At 40.7% G+C, this 27,571-nt stretch overlaps 4 protein-coding genes across 6 annotated transcripts in view; all 4 read left to right on the top strand.

The window, feature by feature from the left end:
* The first annotated feature begins 2,078 nt into the window (after positions 1-2,078).
* The window catches only part of LOC140537170 (protocadherin gamma-C5-like), a 226,653-nt gene continuing 201,160 nt past the window's right edge, over positions 2,079-27,571 (top strand). Inside the window, exon 1 of one of the 3 annotated variants that reach the window (XM_072659458.1) lies at positions 2,079-4,576. In XM_072659458.1, coding sequence (XP_072515559.1) covers positions 2,183-4,576 — 2,394 coding nt within the window. In that variant the 5' untranslated portion in view covers positions 2,079-2,182. Of the gene's footprint in view, positions 4,577-24,273; positions 26,691-27,571 lie in introns of those variants that run through there. The other 2 variants (XM_072659473.1, XM_072659457.1) reach the window with 2 other exon arrangements.
* LOC140537191 (protocadherin gamma-A11-like) lies at positions 5,802-9,176 on the top strand. Its single transcript, XM_072659517.1, has 2 exons — positions 5,802-8,396; positions 9,171-9,176. The coding sequence occupies exons 1-2, from the start codon at positions 5,994-5,996 to the stop codon at positions 9,174-9,176; spliced, it is 2,409 nt and encodes an 802-aa protein (XP_072515618.1). The 5' UTR covers positions 5,802-5,993.
* Positions 9,501-11,945, top strand: LOC140537190 (protocadherin gamma-A12-like). Its single transcript, XM_072659516.1, has one exon. The coding sequence runs from the start codon at positions 9,543-9,545 to the stop codon at positions 11,943-11,945; it is 2,403 nt and encodes an 800-aa protein (XP_072515617.1). The 5' UTR covers positions 9,501-9,542.
* On the top strand, positions 16,680-19,324 carry LOC140536610 (protocadherin gamma-A11-like). The gene has a single exon (XM_072658523.1). It carries the CDS (start codon positions 16,922-16,924, stop codon positions 19,322-19,324), a length of 2,403 nt encoding a protein of 800 aa, XP_072514624.1. The 5' UTR covers positions 16,680-16,921.

Here is a 27,571-nt window from a genome sequence, read left to right as displayed (position 1 = left end):
ACTTACACCAGAATACAACATTACAATAGTTGCTATAGATGAAGGAAGCCCACCTTTATCCTCCACTAAAACATTCCACTTGTCTGTGGCTGATGTGAATGATAATTCCCCTGTATTTGAAGAGCAGTCATACAAAGCCTACGTAGCTGAGAATAACAAACCAGGCACTTCTGTTTGTTCTGTTATCGCAAAAGACCCAGACTGGAGGCAGAACGGCACTGTGCTGTATTCTCTGGTTCCCAGTGAGGTCATCGGTGTTTCAGTGTCCTCATATTTGTCTGTAAATGCAGACACAGGGGTGATCCATGCTGTGAGGTCATTCGATTATGAACAGTTCAGAAGCTTCAAAGTCCAGGTTGTAGCCAGAGACAATGGCTCTCCTCCACTCAGCAGCAACACGACTGTGAGTGTGTTCATAACAGATGAGAATGATAACTCTCCACAGATATTATACCCTGCTCCAGAGGGAAAGTCTTTAATGACTGAGATGGTCCCCAAAGCTGCTCTGTCAGGGTCTCTGGTCTCCAAGGTGATTGCTGTGGATGCTGACTCTGGCCAGAATGCTTGGCTGTCCTACCACATTATCAAGTCTACTGATCCAGGACTTTTCACCATTGGTCTCCACAGTGGAGAGATCAGGGCTCAGCGGGACGTCACTGAATCTGACAGCATGAAGCAGAACCTCATTATTTCAGTGAAGGATAATGGACAGCCTCCTCTCTCTGCAACCTGTTCTGTGTATTTATTTATTTCTGATAACCTTGCTGAAGTTCCAGAACTTAAAGACATGACTTATGAAGAGAGCAACTCCAAACTAACATCATATTTGATCATTGCACTTGTTTCAGTGTCCACCTTCTTTATGACGTTCATTATCCTGATCCTAGCTTTGAGATTTTGCCACAGGAGAAAGCCCAGACTATTATTTGATGGAGCAGTCGCCATTCCCAGTGCATATCTCCCTCCCAACTATGCAGAGGTTGAGGGAGCAGGAACTCTCCGCAGTTCTTACAATTATGACGCATACCTAACAACAGGCTCACACACCAGTGACTTCAAGTTCATTAGATCCTACAATGACAATACTCTACCTGCTGGTGGTACTCTGAGGAAGAGCCCTGATGATACAAACATTATTAGTCTGTGCGACCCTGGTGAAATCCTGGAGGTAGGTTGCTGTGTTTCGTTTCATACAGCTGCTATGTTGCAAATGTACTAATATTTTTTTTATGTTTTTTTGTATGTATGTGATGTGCACTACTGACGGCCTAAGCAATAACAAAAACTTTTTTTTATTCGTTTATTAATTTTCTGAATTTCAAAACGTTTTTACAGTATGTCAAGATAATTTACTCTAATTTTGAGCAGGCTAGCCTGTCGTGTTATTATTTTCAAAACATTGAGAACAGTTGTTGAGAAATACCTGAAATCAATCCTGTCAGCAAATGAATTTGACATTTATTTTACATCACAAGCTCATTTAAAAAATATTTTTCCATGTACAGTTTATGATTGAAACTTCAGATTACACTAGAACATGTGCAAATTAACTGAAATATGAAATAAACCATTTTGAAACAGTATAATGCACAATGCCTGCTTCCAGATTTATCCTGGACGCCCCAGCAGCCAGCGCATGGATTGGTCACAGTCCATAAACAACTCACATGATTTAACATTATAAAGCACTTATTTATCGACTCAGGTGTTGGGCGGAAGTTATAAGTAATACTAGACTCCCAGAAGGAGAGCGTTTGAAATGTTTTAGTGAACACTGTGACATTAAATCGCTACTTTTGTTGCACTCATGGTATTTATATTTGTTCTAATATTTGTGTTATTCTGAGGAAATAAACACTCAATGCGCAGAAATTAGCATTTTTCTATTTAATATTTTACAGCTGACTAAATATTTGGCACCGTTCTGTATATGTGTAAAACATTTTAAAACTTAATGAAGTCAGAGATGTGCGGTTCCAACACAAACCTCAGTGTGTCGCTCTCAGCTAGCGTTACAAGTCATGTTAAGGTGTCCTCCCATAATCTTTCTTTTTTTTACATGAGGAATGCATTCTCATTTTCAGTTAACACAAAGGACGTCGTTGCATTTAAACGTTAGACTATTTCTTGGTGAATTTTACGCGACCTCGGGTTGATAGACTCTTTCGTCTAAGTACTAAACATGAATGACACAGGATTAAGCAGCATCTTGTTGTTTCTTGTCGTTTTGTCGCTGCTTCGAGGCAGTCATGGCGATTTAACCTACTCTGTACCAGAGGAGATGAAACGAGGGTCGGTCGTGGGAAGCATTGCTGCAGATCTCGGATTGGATTCCAAAAGACTTTCCGACAGAAAAGCACGGTTGAATGTAGATGGTAGCGGGAAGCGTTTCATGGATATTGATTACAACACTGGAAAGATGATTGTGGCAGAGATTGTTGACCGAGAGGAGCTTTGTGGTTCGAGGCCATCATGCGTGTTAAAATACAGTCTTGTACTGGAGAAACCTTTGGAGTTGCACGCTGTCACGATTCAAATTGAGGACGTTAATGACAATTCTCCACAATTTTCCACCGATGCGATTAAACTTGAGATACGAGAATCCGCGGATAAAGGGACCTCGTTTCTTTTAGGCGAGGCTCACGATGCGGATGTTGGACCAAACTCAGTTCAAGGATATTCCCTGGAGAAGAATGCTCATTTTTCTTTAAACATTAGAACTAGCATTGACGGTGGTAAATACAGCGAACTGGTTCTGGATAAAGAGCTGGACCGTGAACAGGAACAGTACATGACTTTAATTCTTACTGCGACTGACGGTGGTAGACCGCAGAGATCTGGTTCTGTAGTTATAAATATCACTGTACTAGACGCTAATGATAACGTCCCAGTGTTTAGTCAGTCTACCTACAGGGTTAGTTTGCCTGAAAACTGTGGAATAGGCACCTCTGTGGTTACTGTAAGTGCAAACGATATTGATGAGGGCATAAACGGAGAGGTAATATACGAATTTAGTAGACTGCCTGACAAAGCTTCCAGGATATTTTCTTTGGATAAGACTACTGGAGAAATTAAAGTGATTGGACATATTGATTATGAAGAAGAAACGTTTTATGAGTTGCGTATACAAGCAAAAGATGGACTAGGGCTAGCATCAAATGCCAAAGTAATAGTTGAAGTCACTGATGTAAATGATAATGAACCTGTTGTTGTCATTCAGTCTATTTCTAGCCCAGTTCCTGAAAATACAGAATCTGGTACAGAGGTAGGCATCATAAATGTACAAGATAAGGACTCTGGTGAAAATCAACAGATTCACTGCAAAATCCAGGGAAATGTTCCATTCAGATTAAACCCATCCATAAAAAACTTCTATTCTATTGTCACCACTGGTCCACTAGATCGTGAACATATAACTGATTATATTCTTACAATTATTGCAACTGATGAGGGCAGTCCCCCACTTTCATCATCTAAAATAATTAACCTGTCTATTTCAGATGTCAATGACAATTATCCTGTATTTGAAAAGCAATTATACAGTTCACATGTAACTGAGAATAACAAACCAGGCACTTCTATATGTTCTGTTATTGCAAGAGACCCAGACTGGAGGCAGAACGGCACAGTGGTGTATTCCCTGCTGCCCAGTGAGATCAACGGAGTTCCAGTGTCCTCATATTTATCTGTAAATGCAGACACAGGAGTGATCCATGCTGTGAGGTCATTCGATTATGAACAGTTCAGGAGCTTCAAAGTCCAGGTTGTAGCCAGAGACAACGGTTCTCCTCCACTCAGCAGCAACACGACTGTGAGTGTGTTCATAACAGATGAGAATGATAACTCTCCACAGATATTATACCCTGCTCCAGAGGGAAAATCTGTAATGACTGAGATGGTCCCCAAGTCTGCTCTGTCAGGCTCTTTGGTCTCCAAGGTGATCGCTGTGGATGCTGACTCTGGCCAGAATTCGTGGCTGTCCTACCACATTATCAAGTCTACTGATCCAGGACTTTTCACCATTGGTCTCCACAGTGGAGAGATCAGGGCGCAGCGGGACATCACTGAATCTGACAGCATGAAGCAGAACCTTGTTATTTCAGTGAAGGATAATGGACAGCCTCCTCTCTCTGCAACCTGTTCTGTGTATTTACTTATTTCTGATAACCTCGCTGAAGTCCCAGAATTGAAGGACATGACTTATGAAGAGAGCAACTCCAAACTAACATCATATTTGATAATTGCACTTGTTTTAGTGTCCACCTTCTTCCTGACGTTTATTATCCTGATCCTGGCTATAAGGTTTTGCCACAGGAGAAAGCCCAGACTGTTGTTTGATGGAGCAGTGGCCATTCCCAGTGCATATCTCCCTCCTAACTATGCAGAGGTTGAGGGAGCAGGAACTCTTCGCAGTTCTTACAATTATGACGCATACCTAACAACAGGCTCACACACCAGTGATTTCAAATTCATCAGATCCTACAATGACAATACTCTACCTGCTGGTGGCACTTTGAGGAAGAGCCCAGATGATTCAAATATCATCTGTTTCACCGATGCAGGTGAAACACTAGAGGTAAGGTGAACATTTCAGTCTTTCTGCTTTGTGTTGACCATGTACTTCCTAAAGGCACCTTCGGAACAGTATTTTTCCTGTGTTGTCATAGCAGTTATGGTCGTTGTTTATGCCTGTATTGTTTTTTGTTGTACAGTTCCTCCCATGAAGACTACTTGCAATCAGAACTCCACACATGATTGCCTTTTGTTCCTTCTAGTCTCTGCCACTATAGCTTCTTCAAAGTTGACCTCTTTGTTCGCTTTTCAAAATTCTCCTCTATCCTTTAGCACTGAGTTGATGCGCAGCATGTCCCTCAGTGTTTGTTCAGCTTTCTCACTGATAATCTTACAGTGTTCACTGGAGGTATAATCACTCGGACACTATTTTTTTGTCTCGTGCATGTCAAAATTTTTGTCTCTAATATCGAGATGTGGTTTAGTGTTAATTTTCAAAAGTTTCCTTCACAGTCACAGTCTGACTTACACACAGTGGCCCATTTATTAGGTATTTATGTACTCTTAATGGCAAATATGAAATATAATATACTAGAAGGTTCTGCAGCATTTAGCTAGAGTTGAATACTGTTTTGTGACTTTGATTGTGTTTTAGGGTAAATTACTTTTGTAACACACAAGCTTAATCTTGCTTACAAGAATCAAAAATGTACCTTGTTTTCAATAGAATTCTGACTTCAGACATCATTTAAAGAAAAATAAGTGTATATGTGGCGATGATAAGCTGTCTAAGCTAGTTTTTGACCGTAAGGTATTTTTAACCTTAAACACTGATTCAGCGTGGCATTTTCTTAGACGACGTAAATAACTCAGAGCATATCGTGAGGCTGGGTTGCATTATTACGTGGTGGTTCCTGTCTGACTTACTTCTTGAATTGTGTCTTTGCTTTCTTCTACGAAGTATTTTTACACCAATTTCAGCACGACGGTTTGGTGGACAGCGCCAGAGACTGCGAGTGTGCTTGTTTTTAATCGTGTAGGTGCAGATTAGTTTCAGGCAATGTAACTGAAGATATGCACTTTTTTGTTTGTAAACTATATTTAAATGTCTCTACCTGCGTATGTGTCCCTCTGTGTGTCGAATTGATTTGTCAATAACTGGTGTGGAAATATGAGAAATGATAGACATTGTTCAAAGCTGTATTGAAGTGTTCAAATGTTTCCTTGTTAAGTGGTTTCCTTATTCGCCATGCAGTTTCCTAAAAATGCGCAGAGCGTCGCTACTCGCCTGCGTTGGGTAGAAGTAATGACTCTCCACCTACCACAAGGCCATTTTACTAAAATGGGCAGCGGGTGGAATCAGTAGAACGACAATACTGGCGCTGATCGTTGGTTGTACTGAATCATTTTCAAAGTATCGCGCTATTCGTATAAATAGACGCGAGCGCAGAGGACTTTTCAAAGCATTTCAGAGATATAAAATGGAATTCAGAGGACGGACGCTTTCTTCTTTTCTCATTGGACTGCTGGGGTTCTTTGTTGGATTTCTACGCATCGTCCATGGCGATATAAACTATTCTGTTCCTGAGGAGACGAAAATTGGATATGTGATTGGAAATATTGCCAAGGACATCGGGTTAAACGCTAAGATGTTATCGGCACGCAAGGCACGTTTGGATGTCGACGATGATGGCAAAATTTACTGTGATGTTTTGAGCTCCGGTGATCTGGTCGTTGCAGAGAGAATTGACAGAGAGGATATATGCGGAGCAAAGACCGTATGTTTTTTAAAATATGAAATAATTCTAGAAAATCCATTAGAACTACACCGTGTGATGATAGAGATACAAGACATTAACGATAATTCCCCGTCCTTTGGAAGCGATGTCATCAAGTTTGAGATAGCAGAATCAGCAATCAAAGGTGCTCGCTTTGCTGTGAATGGTGCGTACGACGCAGATATTGGTCTCAATGGGGTCCAAAGCTATTTCCTGCAAAATAATGAACACTTTAGTTTTGATGTCCATGCCAAACCAGGTGGGGGGATGTATGGAGAATTGGTGTTAAAGAAAGAGCTAGATCGTGAACAACAGCAGGAACTGACACTGATACTCATTGCCAAAGATGGTGGAAGCCCACAGAGATCTGGCCGTGCAGCTATTCGCGTTACAGTTCTAGACGCTAATGATAACGTACCAGTGTTTAGTCAGAAGGTATATAAAGTAAATGTACCTGAAAATTCTGCTTCAGGCACTGTTGTGGCGACGGTTACAGCCACAGATGCTGACGAAGGTGCGAACGGTCTAGTCACTTATGAATTTGGACACATATCTGAGGAGCTAAACAGGTTATTCAAATTGAATCCGAAAACAGGAGATATTATTTTAGACGGGCAGGTGGATTTTGAGAGAGAGTCGACATATGAACTTAGTATACTGGGTAGGGATGGGTCTGGGTTAGCTTCATTTGCGAGCGTCATCGTGGAAGTGGCTGATGTGAATGACAATGCACCAGCAATATTTCTCAAATCTGTTCAAAATGTAGTTCCTGAAAATGCAGCACCAGGCACCGAAGTTGGCATAATTAATATCCAGGATAAAGACACAGGAAAAAACAAACAAGTCCGTTGTTTCATTCAGCAAGATGTTCCATTCAAGTTAATTCCTTCAATTAAGAATTATTTTTCAATTGTGACTACCGGCGAACTTGACCGAGAACTGATAACAGATTTCAACATAACAGTAACAGCCACTGATGAAGGTACTCCACCATTATCTTCTTCTAAGGTCATACAGTTATCTGTTGCAGACGTTAACGACAACTTCCCTGTATTTGAAGAGCAGGCATACAAAGCTTATGTTGGTGAGAATAACAAACCCGGCACCTCTGTTTGTTCTGTTACTGCAAGAGATCCAGACTGGAGGCAAAACGGTACCGTGCTGTATTCTCTGGTTCCCAGTGAGGTCAACGGTGTTTCAGTGTCCTCATATTTATCTGTAAATGCAGACACAGGGGTGATCCATGCTGTGAGGTCATTTGATTATGAACAGTTTAGAAATTTCAAAGTCCAGGTTGTAGCCAGAGACAACGGTTCTCCTCCACTCAGCAGCAACACGACTGTGAGTGTGTTCATAACAGATGAGAATGATAACTCTCCACAGATATTATACCCTGCTCCAGAGGGGAAGTCTTTAATGACTGAGATGGTCCCTAAAGCTGCACTTTCCGGCTCTCTGGTATCCAAGGTGATCGCTGTGGATGCTGACTCTGGACAGAATTCCTGGCTGTCCTACCACATTATCAAGTCTAGTGATCCAGGACTTTTCACCATTGGTCTCCACAGTGGTGAGATCAGGGCGCAGCGGGACATCACTGAATCTGACAGCATGAAGCAGAACCTCGTTATATCAGTGAAAGATAATGGACAGCCTCCTCTCTCTGCAACCTGTTCTGTGTATTTACTTATTTCTGATAACCTTGCTGAAGTTCCAGAACTTAAGGACATGACTTATGAAGAGAGCAACTCCAAACTAACATCATATTTGATCATCGCACTTGTTTCAGTGTCCACCTTCTTCCTGACATTCATTATCCTGATCCTGGCTATAAGGTTTTGTCACAGAAGAAAGCCCAGACTGTTGTTTGATGGAGCAGTCGCCATTCCCAGTGCATATCTCCCTCCTAACTATGCAGAGGTTGAGGGAGCTGGAACTCTCCGCAGTTCTTACAATTATGACGCGTATCTAACAACAGGCTCACACACCAGTGACTTCAAGTTCATCAGATCCTACAATGACAACACACTTCCTGCTGGTGGCACTCTGAGGAAGAGCCCAGATGATTCAAACATTATTAGTATTTGCGATCCTAGTGAAATCTTGGAGGTAGGTTGCTCTATTTCGTTTAATACAGCTGTTGTGGTGCAATTGTACTATTTTTTTTTCTTTTGTATGCTTTTTGGGGTGATATGCACTACTGACTGTCTGAGCAACAACAAAAACATTAACATAATTTAATAAGATTATTATTATTATTATTATTATTATTATTAGTAGTAGTAGTAGTAGTAGTAGTAACTGCAGTCAGTAGTAGTACTGTTCATTCTTCCGTTTTCTAAAGTCGTGTTTAAGTCATGTGTTTTTTTTTATTCTTATATTAACTTTCTGATTTTTCTAAACGTTTTTACGGTATGTCAAGATAATTTACTTTAATTTTGAGATTTTGAGCAAGATAGCCTGTCGTGTTTTACAAAGGTAACTTGTAGTTGTTTTCAAAACACTGAGAAAACAGTTGTTGAGAAATACCTGGAATCGATCGTGTCAGCCAATGTATTTAACATTTATTTTACATTTAAAACATATTTTTCCATGTGCAGTTTATGTTTAAAACTACAGATTACACTACAACATGTGCAATGTAACTGAAATAAGAACAGTATTAAGCACAATGCCTGATTCCAGATTTATCCTGGACGCCCCAGCAGCCAGCGCATGGATTGGTCACAGTCCATAAACAACTCACATGATTTAACATCATAAAGCACTTATTTATCGACTCAGGTGTTGGGTGGAAGTTATAAGTAATACTAGACTCCCAGAAGGAGAGCGTTTGGAATGTTTTAGTGAACTCTGTGACATAAAATTTCTACTTTTTTGCAGTTTTGATATTCATATTTGTTCTAATATTTGTGTTATTCTGAGAAAATAAACACTCACTGCGCAGAAATTAGCATTTTTCTATTTAATATTTTACAGCTGACTAAATATTTGGCGCCGTTCTGTATATGTGTAAAAGATTTTAAAACTTAATGAAGTCAGAGATGTGCGGTTCCAACACAAACCTCAGAGTGTCGCTCTCAGCTAGCGTTACAATTCATGTTAAGGTGTCCTCCCATCTTTTTTTTTTAAATGAGGAATGCATTCTCATTTTCAGTTAACACAAAGGACGTCGTTGCATTTAAACGTTAGACTATTTCTTGGTGAATTTTAAGCAACCTCGGGTTGATAGACTTTGTCGTCTAAGTACTAAACATGAATGACACAGGATTAAGCAGCATCTTGTTGTTTCTTGTCGTTTTGTCGCTGCTTCGAGGCAGTCATGGCGATTTAACCTACTCTGTACCAGAGGAGATGAAACGAGGGTCGGTCGTGGGAAGCATTGCTGCAGATCTTGGATTGGATTCCAAAAGACTTTCCGACAGAAAAGCACGGTTGAATGTAGATGGTAGCGGGAAGCGTTTCATGGATATTGATTACAACACTGGAAAGATGATTGTGGCAGAGATTGTTGACCGAGAGGAGCTTTGTGGTTCGAGGCCATCATGCGTGTTAAAATACAGTCTTGTACTGGAGAAACCTTTGGAGTTGCACGCTGTCACGATTCAAATTGAGGACGTTAATGACAATTCTCCTCAATTTTCCACCGATGCGATTAAACTTGAGATACAAGAATCCGCGGATAAAGGGACCTCGTTTCTTTTAGGCGAGGCTCACGATGCGGATGTTGGACCAAACTCAGTTCAAGGATATTCCCTGGAGAAGAATGCTCATTTTTCTTTAAACATTAGAACTAGCATTGACGGTGGTAAATACAGCGAACTGGTTCTGGATAAAGAGCTGGACCGTGAACAGGAACAGTACATGACTTTAATTCTTACTGCGACTGACGGTGGTAGACCGCAGAGATCTGGTTCTGTAGTTATAAATATCACTGTACTAGACGCTAATGATAACGTCCCAGTGTTTAGTCAGTCTACCTACAGGGTTAGTTTGCCTGAAAACTGTGGAATAGGCACCTCTGTGGTTACTGTAAGTGCAAACGATATTGATGAGGGCATAAACGGAGAGGTAATATACGAATTTAGTAGACTGCCTGACAAAGCTTCCAGGATATTTTCTTTGGATAAGACTACTGGAGAAATTAAAGTGATTGGACATATTGATTATGAAGAAGAAACATTTTATGAGTTGCGTATACAAGCAAAAGATGGACTAGGGCTGGCATCAAATGCCAAAGTAATAGTTGAAGTCACTGATGTAAATGATAATGAACCTGTTATTGTCATTCAGTCTATTTCTAGCCCAGTTCCTGAAAATACTGAATCTGGTACAGAGGTAGGCATCATAAATGTACAAGATAAGGACTCTGGTGAAAATCAACAGATTCACTGCAAAATCCAGGGAAATGTTCCATTCAGATTAAACCCATCCATAAAAAACTTCTATTCTATTGTCACCACTGGTCCACTAGATCGTGAACATATAACTGATTATAGTCTTACAATTGTTGCAACTGATGAGGGCAGTCCCCCACTTTCATCATCTAAAATAATTAACCTGTCTATTTCAGATGTCAATGACAATTATCCTGTATTTGAAAAGCAATTATACAGTTCACATGTAACTGAGAATAACAAACCAGGCACTTCTATATGTTCTGTTATTGCAAGAGACCCAGACTGGAGGCAGAACGGCACAGTGGTGTATTCCCTGCTGCCCAGTGAGGTCAACGGAGTTCCAGTGTCCTCATATTTATCTGTAAATGCAGACACAGGAGTGATCCATGCTGTGAGGTCATTCGATTATGAACAGATCAGGAGCTTCAAAGTCCAGGTTGTAGCCAGAGACAACGGTTCTCCTCCACTCAGCAGCAACACGACTGTGAGTGTGTTCATAACAGATGAGAATGATAACTCTCCACAGATATTATACCCTGCTCCAGAGGGAAAGTCTGTAATGACTGAGATGGTCCCCAAGTCTGCTCTGTCAGGCTCTTTGGTCTCCAAGGTGATTGCTGTGGATGCTGACTCTGGCCAGAATTCGTGGCTGTCCTACCACATTATCAAGTGTACAGATCCAGGACTTTTCACCATTGGTCTCCACAGTGGAGAGATCAGGGCGCAGCGGGACGTCATTGAATCTGACAGCATGAAGCAGAACCTCGTTATTTCAGTGAAGGATAATGGACAGCCTCCTCTCTCTGCAACCTGTTCTGTGTATTTACTTGTTTCTGATAACCTCGCTGAAGTCCCAGAATTGAAGGACATGACTTATGAAGAGAGCAACTCCAAACTAACTTCATATTTGATAATTGCACTTGTTTCAGTGTCCACCTTCTTTCTCACCTTTATTATCCTGATCCTGGCTATAAGGTTTTGTCACGGGAGAAAGCCCAGACTGTTGTTTGATGGAGCAGTGGCCATTCCCAGTGCATATCTCCCTCCTAACTATGCAGAGGTTGAGGGAGCAGGAACTCTCCGCAGTTCTTACAATTATGACGCATACCTAACAACAGGCTCACACACCAGTGACTTCAAATTCATCAGATCCTACAATGACAATACTCTACCTGCTGGTGGCACTTTGAGGAAGAGCCCAGATGATTCAAATATAATCAGTTTCACCGATGCAGGTGCAACACTAGAGGTAAGGTGAACATTTCAGTCTTTCTGCTTTGTGTTGACCATGTACCTCGTAAAGGCACCTTAGGAACAGTACTTTTCCTGTGTAGTCAAAGCAGTTATGGTCGCTGTTTATGCCTGTATTGTTTTTTGTTGTACAGTTCCTCCCATTTAGACTACTTGCAATCAGAACTCCACATATGATTGCCTGTTGTTCTTTCTAGTCTCTGCCACTATAGTTTCTTCAAAGTTGACGTCTTTGTTCGCTTTTCAAAATTCTCCTCTATCCTTTAGCACTGAGTTGATGCGCAGCATGTCCCTCAGTGTTTGTTCAGCTTTCTCACTGATAATCTTACAGTGTTCACTGGAAGGTATAATCACTCGGACGCTATTTTTTTGTCTTGTGCATGTCGAAATCTTTGTCTCTAATATTGAGATGTGGTTAAATGTTAATTTTCAAAGGTTTACTTTACAGTCACAGTCTGACTTACACACAGTGGCCCATTTATTAGGTATTTATGTACTCTTAATGGCAAATATTATATATAATATGCTAGAAGGTTCTGCAGCATTTAGCTGGAGTTGAATACTGTTTTGTGACTTTGATTGTGCTTTAGGGTAAATTACTTTTGTAACACACAAGCTTAATCTTGCTTACAAGAATCAAAAATGTACCTTGTTTTCAATAGGATTCTGACTTCAGACATCATTTAAAGAAAAATAAGTGTATATGTGGCGATGATAAGCTGTCTAAGCTAGTCCAAAAGTTTTTGACCGTAAGGTATTTTTAACCTTAAACACTGATTTAGCGTGGCATTTTCTTAGACGACGTGAAATATCTCTGAGCATAGCGTGAGGCTGGGTTGCATTATTACGTGGTGGTTCCTGTCTGACTTACTTCTTGAATTGTGTCTTTGCTTTTTTCTACGAAGTATTTTTACACCATTTTCAGCACGACGGTTTGGTGGACAGCGCCAGAGACTGAGAGTGTGCTTGTTTTTAATCGTGTAGGTGCAGATTAGTTTCTGACAATGTAACTGAAGATATGCACTTTTTTGTTTGTAAACTATATTTAAATGTCTCTACCTGCGTATGTGTCCCTCTGTGTCGAATTGATTTGTTAATAACTGGTGTGGAAATATGAGAAATTATAGACATTGTTCAAAGCTGTATTGAAGTGTTCAAATGTTTCCTTGTTAAGTGGTTTTCTTTTTCGCCATGCAGTTTCCTAAAAATGCGCAGAGCGTCGCTACTCGCCTGCGTTGGGTAGAAGTAATGACTCTCCACCTACCACAAGGCCATTTTACTAAAATGGGCAGCGGGTGGAATCAGTAGAACGACAATACTGGCGCTGATCGTTGGTTGTACTGAATCATTTTCAAGGTATCGCGCTTTCAAGGTTCGTATAAATAGACGCGAGCGCAGAGGACTTTTCAAAGCATTTCAGAGATATAAAATGGAATTCAGAGGACGGACGCTTTCTTCTTTTCTCATTGGACTGCTGGGGTTCTTTGTTGGATTTCTACGCATCATCCATGGCGATATAAACTATTCTGTTCCTGAGGAGACGAAAATTGGATATGTGATTGGAAATATTGCCAAGGACATCGGGTTAAACGCTAAGATGTTATCGGCACGCAAGGCACGTTTGGATGTCGACGATGATGGCAAAATTTACTGTGATGTTTTGAGCTCCGGTGATCTGGTCGTTGCAGAGAGAATTGACAGAGAGGAGATTTGCGGGGCAAAGACCGCATGTTTTTTTAAATATGAAATAATTCTTGAAAATCCATTAGAACTACACCGTGTGATGATAGAGATACAAGATATCAACGATCATTCTCCGTCATTTGCAAGCAATGTCATCAAGATTGAGATTCGAGAATCGGCAGACAAAGGTGCTCGTTTTGCAGTTAATGGTGCTTACGATGCAGATATCGGTCTAAATGGGGTCCAAAGCTATTTCCTGCAAAATAATGAACACTTTAGTTTTGATGTCCATGCCAAACCAGGTGGGGGGATGTATGGAGAATTGGTGTTAAAGAAAGAGCTAGATCGTGAACAACAGCAGGAACTGACACTGATACTCATTGCCAAAGATGGTGGAAGCCCACAGAGATCTGGCAGTGCAGCTATTCGCGTTACAGTTCTAGACGCTAATGACAACGTACCAGTGTTTAGTCAGAAGGTATATAAAGTGAATGTACCTGAAAATTCTGCTTCAGGCACTGTTGTGGCGACGGTTACAGCCACAGATGCTGACGAAGGTGCGAACGGTCTAGTCACTTATGAATTTGGACACATATCTGAGGAGCTAAACAGATTATTCAAATTGAATCCGAAAACAGGGGATATTATTTTAGACGGGCAGGTGGATTTTGAGAGAGAGTCGACATATGAACTTAGTATACTGGGTAGGGATGGGTCTGGGTTAGCTTCATTTGCGAGCGTCATCGTGGAAGTGGCTGATGTGAATGACAATGCACCAGCAATATTTCTCAAATCTGTTCAAAATGTAGTTCCTGAAAATGCAGCACCAGGCACCGAAGTTGGCATAATTAATATCCAGGATAAAGACACAGGAAAAAACAAACAAGTCCGTTGTTTCATTCAGCAAGATGTTCCATTCAAGTTAATTCCTTCAATTAAGAATTATTTTTCAATTGTGACTACCGGCGAACTTGACCGAGAACTGATAACAGATTACAACATAACAGTAACAGCCACTGATGAAGGTACTCCACCATTATCTTCTTCTAAGGTCATACAGTTGTCTGTTGCAGACGTCAATGACAATGTCCCTGTATTTAAAGAGCAGGCATACAAAGCTTATGTTGGTGAGAATAACAAACCCGGCACCTCTGTTTGTTCTGTTACTGCAAGAGATCCAGACTGGAGGCAAAACGGTACCGTGTTGTATTCTCTGGTGCCCAGTGAGGTCAACGGTGTTCCAGTGTCCTCATTTTTATCTGTAAATGCAGACACAGGGGTGATCCATGCTGTGAGGTCATTTGATTATGAACAGTTTAGAAATTTCAAAGTCCAGGTTGTAGCCAGAGACAACGGTTCTCCTCCACTCAGCAGCAACACGACTGTGAGTGTGTTCATAACAGATGAGAATGATAACTCTCCACAGATATTATACCCTGCTCCAGAGGGAAAGTCTTTAATGACTGAGATGGTCCCTAAAGCTGCACTTTCCGGCTCTCTGGTATCCAAGGTGATCGCTGTGGATGCTGACTCTGGACAGAATTCCTGGCTGTCCTACCACATTATCAAGTCTAGTGATCCAGGACTTTTCACCATTGGTCTCCACAGTGGTGAGATCAGGGCGCAGCGGGACATCACTGAATCTGACAGCATGAAGCAGAACCTCGTTATTTCAGTGAAAGATAATGGACAGCCTCCTCTCTCTGCAACCTGTTCTGTGTATTTACTTATTTCTGATAACCTTGCTGAAGTTCCAGAACTTAAGGACATGACTTATGAAGAGAGCAACTCCAAACTAACATCATATTTGATCATCGCACTTGTTTCGGTGTCCACCTTCTTTCTGACCTTTATTATCCTGATCCTGGCTATAAGGTTTTGTCACAGAAGAAAGCCCAGACTGTTGTTTGATGGAGCAGTGGCCATTCCCAGTGCATATCTCCCTCCTAACTATGCAGAGGTTGAGGGAGCTGGAACTCTCCGCAGTTCTTACAATTATGACGCGTATCTAACAACAGGCTCCCACACCAGTGACTTCAAGTTCATCAGATCCTACAATGACAACACACTTCCTGCTGGTGGCACTCTGAGGAAGAGCCCAGATGAATCAAACATTATTAGTATTTGCGATCCTAGTGAAATCTTGGAGGTAGGTTGCTCTATTTCGTTTAATACAGCTGTTGTGGTGCAATTGTACTATTTTTTTTTCTTTTGTATGCTTTTTGGGGTGATGTGCACTACTGACTGTCTGAGCAACAACAAAAACATTAACATAATTTAATAAGACTTTTATTATTATTATTATTATTATTATTATTATTATTATTAGTAGTAGTAGTAGTAGTAACTGCAGTCAGTAGTAGTACTGTTCATTCTTCCGTTTTCTAAAGTCGTGTTTAAGTCATGTGTTTTTTTTTATTCTTATAATAACTTTCTGATTTTTCTAAACGTTTTTACGGTATGTCAAGATAATTTACTCTAATTTTGAGCAAGCTAGTCTGTCGTGTTTTACAAAGGTAACTTGTAGTTGTTTTCAAAACACTGAGAAAACAGTTGTTGAGAAATACCTGGAATCGATCGTGTCAGCCAATGTATTTACATTTATTTTACATTTAAAACATATTTTTCCATGTGCAGTTTATGTTTAAAACTACAGATTACACTACAGCATGTGCAATGTAACTGAAATAAGAACAGTATGAAGCACAATGCCTGATTCCAGATTCATCCTGGACGCCCCAGCAGCCAGCGCATGGATTGGTCACAGTCCATAAACAACTCACATGATTTAACATCATAAAGCACTTATTTATCGACTCAGGTGTTGGGTGGAAGTTATAAGTAATACTAGACTCCCAGAAGGAGAGCGTTTGGAATGTTTTAGTGAACTCTGTGACATTAAATCGCTACTTTTTTTGCACTCATGGTATTTATATTTGTTCTAATATTTGTGTTATTCTGAGAAAATAAACACTCACTGCGCAGAAATTAGCATTTTTCTATTTAATATTTTACAGCTGACTAAATATTTGGCGCCGTTCTGTATATGTGTAAAACATTTTAAAACTTAATGAAGTCAGAGATGTGCGGTTCCAACACAAACCTCAGAGTGTCGCTCTCAGCTAGCGTTACAAGTCATGTTAAGGTGTCCTCCCATAATCTTTCTTTTTTTTTTACATGAGGAATGTATTCTCATTTTCAGTTAACACAAAGGACGTCGTTGCATTTAAACGTTAGACTATTTCTTGGTGAATTTTACGCAACCTCGGGTTGATAGACTCTTTCGTCTAAGTACTAAACATGAATGACACAGGATTAAGCAGCATCTTGTTGTTTCTTGTCGTTTTGTCGCTGCTTCGAGGCAGTCATGGCGATTTAACCTACTCTGTACCAGAGGAGATGAAACGAGGGTCGGTCGTGGGAAGCATTGCTGCAGATCTCGGATTGGATTCCAAAAGACTTTCCGACAGAAAAGCACGGTTGAATGTAGATGGTAGCGGGAAGCGTTTCATGGATATTGATTACAACACTGGAAAGATGATTGTGGCAGAGATTGTTGACCGAGAGGAGCTTTGTGGTTCGAGGCCATCATGCGTGTTAAAATACAGTCTTGTACTGGAGAAACCTTTGGAATTGCACGCTGTCACGATTCAAATTGAGGACGTTAATGACAATTCTCCACAATTTTCCACCGATGCGATTAAACTTGAGATACAAGAATCCGCGGTTAAAGGGACCTCGTTTCTTTTAGGCGAGGCTCACGATGCGGATGTTGGACCAAACTCAGTTCAAGGATATTCCCTGGAGAAGAATGCTCATTTTTCTTTAAACATTAGAACTAGCACTGACGGTGGTAAATACAGCGAACTGGTTCTGGATAAAGAGCTGGACCGTGAACAGGAACAGTACATGACTTTAATTCTTACTGCGACTGACGGTGGTAGACCGCAGAGATCTGGTTCTGTAGTTATAAATATCACTGTACTAGACGCTAATGATAACGTCCCAGTGTTTAGTCAGTCTACCTACAGGGTTAGTTTGCCTGAAAACTGTGGAATAGGCACCTCTGTGGTTACTGTAAGTGCAAACGATATTGATGAGGGCATAAACGGAGAGGTAATATACGAATTTAGTAGACTGCCTGACAAAGCTTCCAGGATATTTTCTTTGGATAAGACTACTGGAGAAATTAAAGTGATTGGACATATTGATTATGAAGAAGAAACGTTTTATGAGTTGCGTATACAAGCAAAAGATGGACTAGGGCTGGCATCAAACGCCAAAGTAATAGTTGAAGTCACTGATGTAAATGATAATGAACCTGTTGTTGTCATTCAGTCTATTTCTAGCCCAGTTCCTGAAAATACAGAATCTGGTACAGAGTTAGGCATCATAAATGTACAAGATAAGGACTCTGGTGAAAATCAACAGATTCACTGCAAAATCCAGGGAAATGTTCCATTCAGATTAAACCCATCCATAAAAAACTTCTATTCTATTGTCACCACTGGTCCACTAGATCGTGAACATATAACTGATTATAGTCTTACAATTGTTGCAACTGATGAGGGCAGTCCCCCACTTTCATCATCTAAAATAATTAACCTGTCTATTTCAGATGTCAATGACAATTATCCTGTATTTGAAAAGCAATTATACAGTTCACATGTAACTGAGAATAACAAACCAGGCACTTCTATATGTTCTGTTATTGCAAGAGACCCAGACTGGAGGCAGAACGGCACAGTGGTGTATTCCCTGCTGCCCAGTGAGGTCAACGGAGTTCCAGTGTCCTCTTATTTATCTGTAAATGCAGACACAGGAGTGATCCATGCTGTGAGGTCATTTGATTATGAACAGTTCAGGAGCTTCAAAGTCCAGGTTGTAGCCAGAGACAACGGTTCTCCTCCACTCAGCAGCAACACGACTGTGAGTGTGTTCATAACAGATGAGAATGACAACTCTCCACAGATATTATACCCTGCTCCAGAGGGAAAGTCTGTAATGACTGAGATGGTCCCCAAGTCTGCTCTGTCAGGCTCTTTGGTCTCCAAGGTGATCGCTGTGGATGCTGACTCTGGCCAGAATTCATGGCTGTCCTACCACATTATCAAGTCTACTGATCCAGGACTTTTCACCATTGGTCTCCACAGTGGTGAGATCAGGGCGCAGCGGGACATCACTGAATCTGACAGCATGAAGCAGAACCTTGTTATTTCAGTGAAGGATAATGGACAGCCTCCTCTCTCTGCAACCTGTTCTGTGTATTTACTTATTTCTGATAACCTCGCTGAAGTCCCAGAATTGAAGGACATGACTTATGAAGAGAGCAACTCCAAACTCACTTCATATTTGATAATTGCACTTGTTTCAGTGTCCACCTTCTTCCTGACGTTTATTATCCTGATCCTGGCTATAAGGTTTTGCCACAGAAGAAAGCCCAGACTGTTGTTTGATGGAGCAGTGGCCATTCCCAGTGCATATCTCCCTCCTAACTATGCAGAGGTTGAGGGAGCTGGAACTCTTCGCAGTTCTTACAATTATGACGCATACCTAACAACAGGCTCACACACCAGTGACTTCAAATTCATCAGATCCTACAATGACAATACTCTACCTGCTGGTGGCACTTTGAGGAAGAGCCCAGATGATTCAAATATAATCAGTTTCACCGATGCAGGTGAAACACTAGCGGTAAGGTGAACATTTCAGTCTTTCTGCTTTGTGTTGACCATGTACCTCCTAAAGGCACCTTCGGAACAGTATTTTTCCTGTGTAGTCAAAGCAGTTATGGTCGCTGTCTATGCCTGTATTGTTTTTTGTTGTACAGTTCCTCCAATGAAGACTACTTGCAATCAGAACTCCACATATGATTGCCTTTTGTTCCTTCTAGTCTCTGCCACTATAGCTTCTTCAAAGTTGACCTCTTTGTTCGCTTTTCAAAATTCTCCTCTATCCTTTAGCACTGAGTTGATGCGCAGCATGTCCCTCAGTGTTTGTTCAGCTTTCTCACTGATAATCTTACAGTGTTCACTGGAGGTATAATCACTCGGACACTATTTTTTTGTCTCGTGCATGTCAAAATTTTTGTCTCTAATATCGAGATGTGGTTTAGTGTTAATTTTCAAAAGTTTCCTTCACAGTCACAGTCTGACTTACACACAGTGGCCCATTTATTAGGTATTTATGTACTCTTAATGGCAAATATGAAATATAATATACTAGAAGGTTCTGCAGCATTTAGCTAGAGTTGAATACTGTTTTGTGACTTTGATTGTGTTTTAGGGTAAATTACTTTTGTAACACACAAGCTTAATCTTGCTTACAAGAATCAAAAATGTACCTTGTTTTCAATAGAATTCTGACTTCAGACATCTTTTAAAGAAAAATAAGTGTATATGTGGCGATGATAAGCTGTCTAAGCTAGTTTTTGACCGTAAGGTATTTTTAAACCTTAAACACTGATTCAGCGTGGCATTTTCTTAGACGACGTAAATAACTCAGAGCATATCGTGAGGCTGGGTTGCATTATTACGTGGTGGTTCCTGTCTGACTTACTTCTTGAATTGTGTCTTTGCTTTCTTCTACGAAGTATTTTTACACCAATTTCAGCACGACGGTTTGGTGGACAGCGCCAGAGACTGCGAGTGTGCTTGTTTTTAATCGTGTAGGTGCAGATTAGTTTCAGGCAATGTAACTGAAGATATGCACTTTTTTGTTTGTAAACTATATTTAAATGTCTCTACCTGCGTATGTGTCCCTCTGTGTGTCGAATTGATTTGTCAATAACTGGTGTGGAAATATGAGAAATGATAGACATTGTTCAAAGCTGTATTGAAGTGTTCAAATGTTTCCTTGTTAAGTGGTTTCCTTATTCGCCATGCAGTTTCCTAAAAATGCGCAGAGCGTCGCTACTCGCCTGCGTTGGGTAGAAGTAATGACTCTCCACCTACCACAAGGCCATTTTACTAAAATGGGCAGCGGGTGGAATCAGTAGAACGACAATACTGGCGCTGATCGTTGGTTGTACTGAATCATTTTCAAAGTATCGCGCTATTCGTATAAATAGACGCGAGCGCAGAGGACTTTTCAAAGCATTTCAGAGATATAAAATGGAATTCAGAGGACGGACGCTTTCTTCTTTTCTCATTGGACTGCTGGGGTTCTTTGTTGGATTTCTACGCATCGTCCATGGCGATATAAACTATTCTGTTCCTGAGGAGACGAAAATTGGATATGTGATTGGAAATATTGCCAAGGACATCGGGTTAAACGCTAAGATGTTATCGGCACGCAAGGCACGTTTGGATGTCGACGATGATGGCAAAATTTACTGTGATGTTTTGAGCTCCGGTGATCTGGTCGTTGCAGAGAGAATTGACAGAGAGGATATATGCGGAGCAAAGACCGTATGTTTTTTAAAATATGAAATAATTCTAGAAAATCCATTAGAACTACACCGTGTGATGATAGAGATACAAGACATTAACGATAATTCCCCATCCTTTGGAAGCGATGTCATCAAGTTTGAGATAGCAGAATCAGCAATCAAAGGTGCTCGCTTTGCTGTGAATGGTGCGTACGACGCAGATATTGGTCTCAATGGGGTCCAAAGCTATTTCCTGCAAAATAATGAACACTTTAGTTTTGATGTCCATGCCAAACCAGGTGGGGGGATGTATGGAGAATTGGTGTTAAAGAAAGAGCTAGATCGTGAACAACAGCAGGAACTGACACTGATACTCATTGCCAAAGATGGTGGAAGCCCACAGAGATCTGGCAGTGCAGCTATTCGAGTTACAGTTCTAGACGCTAATGATAACGTACCAGTGTTTAGTCAGAAGGTATATAAAGTAAATGTACCTGAAAATTCTGCTTCAGGCACTGTTGTGGCGACGGTTACAGCCACAGATGCTGACGAAGGTGCGAACGGTCTAGTCACTTATGAATTTGGACACATATCTGAGGAGCTAAACAGGTTATTCAAATTGAATCCGAAAACAGGAGATATTATTTTAGACGGGCAGGTGGATTTTGAGAGAGAGTCGACATATGAACTTAGTATACTGGGTAGGGATGGGTCTGGGTTAGCTTCATTTGCGAGCGTCATCGTGGAAGTGGCTGATGTGAATGACAATGCACCAGCAATATTTCTCAAATCTGTTCAAAATGTAGTTCCTGAAAATGCAGCACCAGGCACCGAAGTTGGCATAATTAATATCCAGGATAAAGACACAGGAAAAAACAAACAAGTCCGTTGTTTCATTCAGCAAGATGTTCCATTCAAGTTAATTCCTTCAATTAAGAATTATTTTTCAATTGTGACAACCGGCGAACTTGACCGAGAACTGATAACAGATTACAACATAACAGTAACAGCCACTGATGAAGGTACTCCACCATTATCTTCTTCTAAGGTCATACAGTTATCTGTTGCAGACGTTAACGACAACTTCCCTGTATTTGAAGAGCAGGCATACAAAGCTTATGTTGGTGAGAATAACAAACCCGGCACCTCTGTTTGTTCTGTTACTGCAAGAGATCCAGACTGGAGGCAAAACGGTACCGTGCTGTATTCTCTGGTTCCCAGTGAGGTCAACGGTGTTCCAGTGTCCTCATATTTATCTGTAAATGCAGACACAGGGGTGATCCATGCTGTGAGGTCATTTGATTATGAACAGTTTAGAAATTTCAAAGTCCAGGTTGTAGCCAGAGACAACGGTTCTCCTCCACTCAGCAGCAACACGACTGTGAGTGTGTTCATAACAGATGAGAATGATAACTCTCCACAGATATTATACCCTGCTCCAGAGGGGAAGTCTTTAATGACTGAGATGGTCCCTAAAGCTGCACTTTCCGGCTCTCTGGTATCCAAGGTGATCGCTGTGGATGCTGACTCTGGACAGAATTCCTGGCTGTCCTACCACATTATCAAGTCTAGTGATCCAGGACTTTTCACCATTGGTCTCCACAGTGGTGAGATCAGGGCGCAGCGGGACATCACTGAATCTGACAGCATGAAGCAGAACCTCGTTATATCAGTGAAAGATAATGGACAGCCTCCTCTCTCTGCAACCTGTTCTGTGTATTTACTTATTTCTGATAACCTTGCTGAAGTTCCAGAACTTAAGGACATGACTTATGAAGAGAGCAACTCCAAACTAACATCATATTTGATCATCGCACTTGTTTCAGTGTCCACCTTCTTCCTGACATTCATTATCCTGATCCTGGCTATAAGGTTTTGTCACAGAAGAAAGCCCAGACTGTTGTTTGATGGAGCAGTCGCCATTCCCAGCGCATATCTCCCTCCTAACTATGCAGAGGTTGAGGGAGCTGGAACTCTCCGCAGTTCTTACAATTATGACGCGTATCTAACAACAGGCTCACACACCAGTGACTTCAAGTTTGTCAGATCATACAACGACAACACACTTCCTGCTGGTGGCACTCTGAGGAAGAGCCCAGATGATTCAAACATTATTAGTATTTGCGATCCTAGTGAAATCTTGGAGGTAGGTTGCTCTATTTCGTTTAATACAGCTGTTGTGGTGCAATTGTACTATTTTTTTTTCTTTTGTATGCTTTTTGGGGTGATATGCACTACTGACTGTCTGAGCAACAACAAAAACATTAACATAATTTAATAAGATTTTTATTATTATTATTATTATTATTATTATTATTATTAGTAGTAGTAGTAGTAGTAGTAGTAACTGCAGTCAGTAGTATTACTGTTCATTCTTCCGTTTTCTAAAGTCGTGTTTAAGTCATGTGTTTTTTTTTATTCTTATATTAACTTTCTGATTTTTCTAAACGTTTTTACGGTATGTCAAGATAATTTACTTTAATTTTGAGATTTTGAGCAAGATAGCCTGTCGTGTTTTACAAAGGTAACTTGTAGTTGTTTTCAAAACACTGAGAAAACAGTTGTTGAGAAATACCTGGAATCGATCGTGTCAGCCAATGTATTTAACATTTATTTTACATTTAAAACATATTTTTCCATGTGCAGTTTATGTTTAAAACTACAGATTACACTACAACATGTGCAATGTAACTGAAATAAGAACAGTATTAAGCACAATGCCTGATTCCAGATTTATCCTGGACGCCCCAGCAGCCAGCGCATGGATTGGTCACAGTCCATAAACAACTCACATGATTTAACATCATAAAGCACTTATTTATCGACTCAGGTGTTGGGTGGAAGTTATAAGTAATACTAGACTCCCAGAAGGAGAGCGTTTGGAATGTTTTAGTGAACTCTGTGACATAAAATTTCTACTTTTTTGCAGTTTTGATATTCATATTTGTTCTAATATTTGTGTTATTCTGAGAAAATAAACACTCACTGCGCAGAAATTAGCATTTTTCTATTTAATATTTTACAGCTGACTAAATATTTGGCGCCGTTCTGTATATGTGTAAAACATTTTAAAACTTAATGAAGTCAGAGATGTGCGGTTCCAACACAAACCTCAGAGTGTCGCTCTCAGCTAGCGTTACAAGTCATGTTAAGGTGTCCTCCCATAATCTTTCTTTTTTTTACATGAGGAACGCATTCTCATTTTCAGTTAACACAAAGGACGTCGTTGCATTTAAACGTTAGACTATTTCTTGGTGAATTTTAAGCAACCTCGGGTTGATAGACTCTGTCGTCTAAGTACTAAACATGAATGACACAGGATTAAGCAGCATCTTGTTGTTTCTTGTCGTTTTGTCGCTGCTTCGAGGCAGTCATGGCGATTTAACCTACTCTGTACCAGAGGAGATGAAACGAGGGTCGGTCGTGGGAAGCATTGCTGCAGATCTTGGATTGGATTCCAAAAGACTTTCCGACAGAAAAGCACGGTTGAATGTAGATGGTAGCGGGAAGCGTTTCATGGATATTGATTACAACACTGGAAAGATGATTGTGGCAGAGATTGTTGACCGAGAGGAGCTTTGTGGTTCGAGGCCATCATGCGTGTTAAAATACAGTCTTGTACTGGAGAAACCTTTGGAGTTGCACGCTGTCACGATTCAAATTGAGGACGTTAATGACAATTCTCCTCAATTTTCCACCGATGCGATTAAACTTGAGATACAAGAATCCGCGGATAAAGGGACCTCGTTTCTTTTAGGCGAGGCTCACGATGCGGATGTTGGACCAAACTCAGTTCAAGGATATTCCCTGGAGAAGAATGCTCATTTTTCTTTAAACATTAGAACTAGCATTGACGGTGGTAAATACAGCGAACTGGTTCTGGATAAAGAGCTGGACCGTGAACAGGAACAGTACATGACTTTAATTCTTACTGCGACTGACGGTGGTAGACCGCAGAGATCTGGTTCTGTAGTTATAAATATCACTGTACTAGACGCTAATGATAACGTCCCAGTGTTTAGTCAGTCTACCTACAGGGTTAGTTTGCCTGAAAACTGTGGAATAGGCACCTCTGTGGTTACTGTAAGTGCAAACGATATTGATGAGGGCATAAACGGAGAGGTAATATACGAATTTAGTAGACTGCCTGACAAAGCTTCCAGGATATTTTCTTTGGATAAGACTACTGGAGAAATTAAAGTGATTGGACATATTGATTATGAAGAAGAAACATTTTATGAGTTGCGTATACAAGCAAAAGATGGACTAGGGCTGGCATCAAATGCCAAAGTAATAGTTGAAGTCACTGATGTAAATGATAATGAACCTGTTATTGTCATTCAGTCTATTTCTAGCCCAGTTCCTGAAAATACAGAATCTGGTACAGAGGTAGGCATCATAAATGTACAAGATAAGGACTCTGGTGAAAATCAACAGATTCACTGCAAAATCCAGGGAAATGTTCCATTCAGATTAAACCCATCCATAAAAAACTTCTATTCTATTGTCACCACTGGTCCACTAGATCGTGAACATATAACTGATTATAGTCTTACAATTGTTGCAACTGATGAGGGCAGTCCCCCACTTTCATCATCTAAAATAATTAACCTGTCTATTTCAGATGTCAATGACAATTATCCTGTATTTGAAAAGCAATTATACAGTTCACATGTAACTGAGAATAACAAACCAGGCACTTCTATATGTTCTGTTATTGCAAGAGACCCAGACTGGAGGCAGAACGGCACAGTGGTGTATTCCCTGCTGCCCAGTGAGGTCAACGGAGTTCCAGTGTCCTCATATTTATCTGTAAATGCAGACACAGGAGTGATCCATGCTGTGAGGTCATTCGATTATGAACAGATCAGGAGCTTCAAAGTCCAGGTTGTAGCCAGAGACAACGGTTCTCCTCCACTCAGCAGCAACACGACTGTGAGTGTGTTCATAACAGATGAGAATGATAACTCTCCACAGATATTATACCCTGCTCCAGAGGGAAAGTCTGTAATGACTGAGATGGTCCCCAAGTCTGCTCTGTCAGGCTCTTTGGTCTCCAAGGTGATTGCTGTGGATGCTGACTCTGGCCAGAATTCGTGGCTGTCCTACCACATTATCAAGTGTACAGATCCAGGACTTTTCACCATTGGTCTCCACAGTGGAGAGATCAGGGCGCAGCGGGACGTCATTGAATCTGACAGCATGAAGCAGAACCTCGTTATTTCAGTGAAGGATAATGGACAGCCTCCTCTCTCTGCAACCTGTTCTGTGTATTTACTTGTTTCTGATAACCTCGCTGAAGTCCCAGAATTGAAGGACATGACTTATGAAGAGAGCAACTCCAAACTAACTTCATATTTGATAATTGCACTTGTTTCAGTGTCCACCTTCTTTCTCACCTTTATTATCCTGATCCTGGCTATAAGGTTTTGTCACAGGAGAAAGCCCAGACTGTTGTTTGATGGAGCAGTGGCCATTCCCAGTGCATATCTCCCTCCTAACTATGCAGAGGTTGAGGGAGCAGGAACTCTCCGCAGTTCTTACAATTATGACGCATACCTAACAACAGGCTCACACACCAGTGACTTCAAATTCATCAGATCCTACAATGACAATACTCTACCTGCTGGTGGCACTTTGAGGAAGAGCCCAGATGATTCAAATATAATCAGTTTCACCGATGCAGGTGCAACACTAGAGGTAAGGTGAACATTTCAGTCTTTCTGCTTTGTGTTGACCATGTACCTCGTAAAGGCACCTTAGGAACAGTACTTTTCCTGTGTAGTCAAAGCAGTTATGGTCGCTGTTTATGCCTGTACTGTTTTTTGTTGTACACTTCCTCCCATTTTAGACTACTTGCAATCAGAACTCCACATATGATTGCCTGTTGTTCTTTCTAGTCTCTGCCACTATAGTTTCTTCAAAGTTGACGTCTTTGTTCGCTTTTCAAAATTCTCCTCTATCCTTTAGCACTGAGTTGATGCGCAGCATGTCCCTCAGTGTTTGTTCAGCTTTCTCACTGATAATCTTACAGTGTTCACTGGAAGGTATAATCACTCGGACGCTATTTTTTTGTCTTGTGCATGTCGAAATCTTTGACTCTAATATTGAGATGTGGTTAAATGTTAATTTTCAAAGGTTTACTTCACAGTCACAGTCTGACTTACACACAGTGGCCCATTTATTAGGTATTTATGTACTCTTAATGGCAAATATTATATATAATATGCTAGAAGGTTCTGCAGCATTTAGCTGGAGTTGAATACTGTTTTGTGACTTTGATTGTGTTTTAGGGTAAATTACTTTTGTAACACACAAGCTTAATCTTGCTTACAAGAATCAAAAATGTACCTTGTTTTCAATAGGATTCTGACTTCAGACATCATTTAAAGAAAAATAAGTGTATATGTGGCGATGATAAGCTGTCTAAGCTAGTCCAACAGTTTTTGACCGTAAGGTATTTTTAACCTTAAACACTGATTTAGCGTGGCATTTTCTTAGACGACGTGAAATATCTCTGAGCATAGCGTGAGGCTGGGTTGCATTATTACGTGGTGGTTCCTGTCTGACTTACTTCTTGA

This window comes from Salminus brasiliensis, chromosome 16, assembly GCF_030463535.1.
Source record: "Salminus brasiliensis chromosome 16, fSalBra1.hap2, whole genome shotgun sequence".
NCBI lineage: Eukaryota > Metazoa > Chordata > Actinopteri > Characiformes > Bryconidae > Salminus > Salminus brasiliensis.
Note: the sequence above shows the minus strand (reverse complement) of the source record. Positions and strands in the feature narration are given on the sequence as shown.

Excerpts from the sequence above, each read along its gene's own strand:
- LOC140537191 (XM_072659517.1), top strand. The coding sequence starts at position 5,994 with ATGGAATTCAGAGGACGGACGCTTTCTTCTTTTCTCATTGGACTGCTG.
- LOC140537190 (XM_072659516.1), top strand. The coding sequence starts at position 9,543 with ATGAATGACACAGGATTAAGCAGCATCTTGTTGTTTCTTGTCGTTTTG.
- LOC140536610 (XM_072658523.1), top strand. The coding sequence starts at position 16,922 with ATGAATGACACAGGATTAAGCAGCATCTTGTTGTTTCTTGTCGTTTTG.